Source organism: Tupaia chinensis, unplaced genomic scaffold (assembly GCF_000334495.1).
Source record: "Tupaia chinensis unplaced genomic scaffold, TupChi_1.0 Scaffold000030_1, whole genome shotgun sequence".
NCBI classification, from domain to species: Eukaryota; Metazoa; Chordata; class Mammalia; order Scandentia; family Tupaiidae; genus Tupaia; species Tupaia belangeri.
In genome coordinates this window covers 1,336,204-1,339,181 of record NW_006159460.1, presented here as the reverse complement: position 1 = coordinate 1,339,181, position 2,978 = coordinate 1,336,204, and the positions used below count along the sequence as shown (strand labels likewise).

The window sequence follows — 2,978 nt, the reverse complement described above, 5'->3', positions numbered from 1 at the left end:
CGAGTAAGCTCCCAGTTCCCGCGGGCGCGGAGGGGGCTAGGCCGCGCCCCCGCTCGACCCCTGAGCCGCGGGGTCTTTTGGGGGGCATTTAGAGCCACGGCACGAACGGAGTCTCTGGGGGACATTTAGCGCCCCCAGCCAGCCAGCCGCTACGCATGGTGGCATAAATATCAGGCGACCCGTTTGGCTCAGTACACCCCACCCCCTCCTCCATGACCTGGGGTCTCGCGTAGGTCGTAACCTTCTGGGCTGATGCGTTGGGCCGAGTCTCCCTTGTACGTGTATCCAGGCGCCCCTACTGAATCCCTCAGGGAGCTTACCGCTGGTCCGGGAGAACCAGATTCCTGGGAAGCTCGTCGTCTTCCTGCGTGTGCGTGTGTGTGTGTGTGTGTGTGTGTGTGTGAACTTCTCCCAAGGCTAAGAAACCTTTTTGGCCAACGCGACCTCTCCAAAAAAAGAGGCCGTCTGGCATCTGCACGTCCGGGTGCATCTGGCTCCTGCTGCGATGAAATTGAGAACCACTGGGTGGAGAGGGCTGGACGGACTGTGAACCCCTCAGTCCTCACCCAGCCCCCTCCCTGGGGACAAAGGGACGCTCTCTTGGGCCTCAAGCCCCTGCTGCTTCTCCTCAAATTGCCGGAGCCTGGGAAGGTGCAGAGGAGCCATGGAGGCCCCTGGAGCGAGGGTTCTGGGCAAAGGGCTGGCGCTTACACTGTCTCCTCCTCTCCTTTGAGCTTTCTCACGCTTCCCCCGCCTTTTCTGCCCCTCAAAGGCCAGGAAATCACAATGTGTTAATGTCATAGAAAGACAATCCGCTAAGGAGGGGTGGGGGGGGATGTCCAAGTGGCAGTGGAAGGGGACAGGAAAGCCAGTGTGCGAATGTAATAAAACGCCGTTTGGTTTTGCTTTCCAGTCGGGGCTGTCCGAGGGCAAGGGAAAGACGAGTCAAAGGTGGAAGACGACCCGAAGGGCAAGGAAGAGAGCTTCTCACTGGAGAGCGATGTGGACTACAGCTCGGATGACAATCTGACTGGCCAGGCAGCGCACAAGGAGGAAGACCCGGGCCACGCGCTGGAGGAGACCCCGCCGAGCAGCGGCGCCGCGGGCAGCACCACGTCCACCGGCAAGAACCGGCGGCGGCGGACTGCCTTCACCAGCGAGCAGCTGCTGGAGCTGGAGAAGGAGTTCCACTGCAAAAAGTACCTCTCCCTGACCGAGCGCTCGCAGATCGCGCACGCCCTCAAACTCAGCGAGGTGCAGGTGAAAATCTGGTTCCAGAACCGCAGGGCCAAGTGGAAACGGGTGAAGGCAGGAAATGCCAACTCCAAGACAGGGGAGCCCTCCCGGAACCCCAAGATCGTCGTCCCCATCCCTGTCCACGTCAGCAGGTTTGCTATTAGAAGTCAGCACCAACAGCTGGAGCAGGCCCGGCCCTGAGGGCCAGAGCGGGCAGACCTGGCAGCCATGGTGGTGAACCCAGCTCCCAGGGGACCTGTGTGGTCCAAGTCTGCAGCTAAACTCCAAGTCACACCCCAGCTGTGGGCATCCCAAGCAATCTGAGAATCTGTTCACTGCGCACACTTGAAAGACTGCATTGAAGGGACTGCAGCCACGCTGAAGACACACTAAATATTTATTATACTGCCCCACTTTGTACATAGATACCCATAGATACCGGATCTCAGCTGCAGTATTTGGAAAGTTCTAGGACCAGATCACCCAGTAATATTCCGCACTCACGTTCCGGAAGAAAACAAACCTCGGCTGTACCCTGCGCCGTCGCAGCCGTCTGTCCATTCTTTTCCACAGGTAAACATGAAATGCAGGAACAAACGCTGGGGTTTAAACTTATTTTTGTTTCTCTTCTGGCTTTTTGAGTTGACTGGAAGCCGGCATTGTGGGGCAGCCTGGAGACTGGCGCTTAGCTCTTGCCTGGCTTTCTTTCCCGGGTCGCATATTCTATCTGAGCCATGTCTGAAGCACGTCTCCGTTGTGTTTAATTTATTTCAATGTAGCTTATTTTCTTATAAGTTATGACATTTAAACAATCTCAGTCTTGTGAATAATAAAAAGGAGAGAGAGAAAAAAACAAAAGACCAATTCCTGGGCCTCATGAGTGTGTCCGGAATTGGACTGACCCGAGGGCACTGCCCAGGCCTGGCCTGGAACCCTGCAGGACGGCGCCCCGGTCTAGTCTTTCCAGGCTGACTGGCTGTGGGCCCCACGGCTCCTTACCAGGTTTAAGTCGGAGGGCAAGAGCTCTGCGTTTCAGATCCCCTAACTTCACCTCGAAACCTAACGCCTCCCGCTTAGCTCAGCCTAACGCTACTGAGAAGGCTGGCAAACTTCGGCCAGAGGCGGGTGCAGAGCAGGGAGAGCGCGAGCGGGTGTCGGTGGCTTTCCTGAGCTCCCCGTGCTCCGGTTCCACTGCAGCCGCCAGGGAGGAAACGCGTTTCCTTACAAACATCCCCACCCGAAAAGAAGCGCTGCTCTTAGCCAGGCAGAACCGAGGGACGGTCCATAAATCAGGCTCTGGGCGTTATCTCCCCATAGGGCCCGCAGCCCAGCCGGTAGAGCCGGGCGTTCCGGCATCCCTGGGTGCGGAGGAAGGCGGGCGGCGAGCCCCGCGGGCCGGCACCTCCTCTCTGTGCGCGGGGTTGGGGTCGGAGCCGGGAGGGACCACCGCCCCACTCCCCAACGGGAAGGACGCCCTGGGTCAGCACCACAAAGGGGTTAGGAACGCCAGCGACTTGAGGGCGGGCCCTCAGGGGCCTGGCTGGAGGCAAGCGGCCAGGCCTGGGTCCCCCAGCGTGGAGCTGGTGGAGGGTGAGCATCGGTGGCAGCTCTTGCGGCCACCAAGCCCACAGCCCAAAGAGCAAGAAGCCAGTGGCCTCGCCAGCCTCATCTCCTAGTGGAGGGCTGGAGGCCTGCAGCTGGTCTGGAGGTCGTTCATCGGCCCGCGGTGCCCTCGGCCTCGT

The 2,978-nt window shown here is 59.3% G+C and overlaps 1 protein-coding gene across 1 annotated transcript in view; it reads left to right on the top strand.

Moving 5' to 3' along the window:
• GBX2 (gastrulation brain homeobox 2) overlaps positions 1 to 1,992 on the top strand; it is a 3,191-nt gene extending 1,199 nt beyond the window's left edge. Inside the window, exon 4 of the mRNA XM_006140343.1 lies at positions 909 to 1,992. Within this exon, the coding sequence (XP_006140405.1) occupies positions 909 to 1,437 (529 nt within the window). The 3' untranslated portion in view covers positions 1,438 to 1,992. The remainder of the gene's footprint in view (positions 1 to 908) is intronic.
• The last annotated feature ends 986 nt before the right edge of the window (positions 1,993 to 2,978 follow it).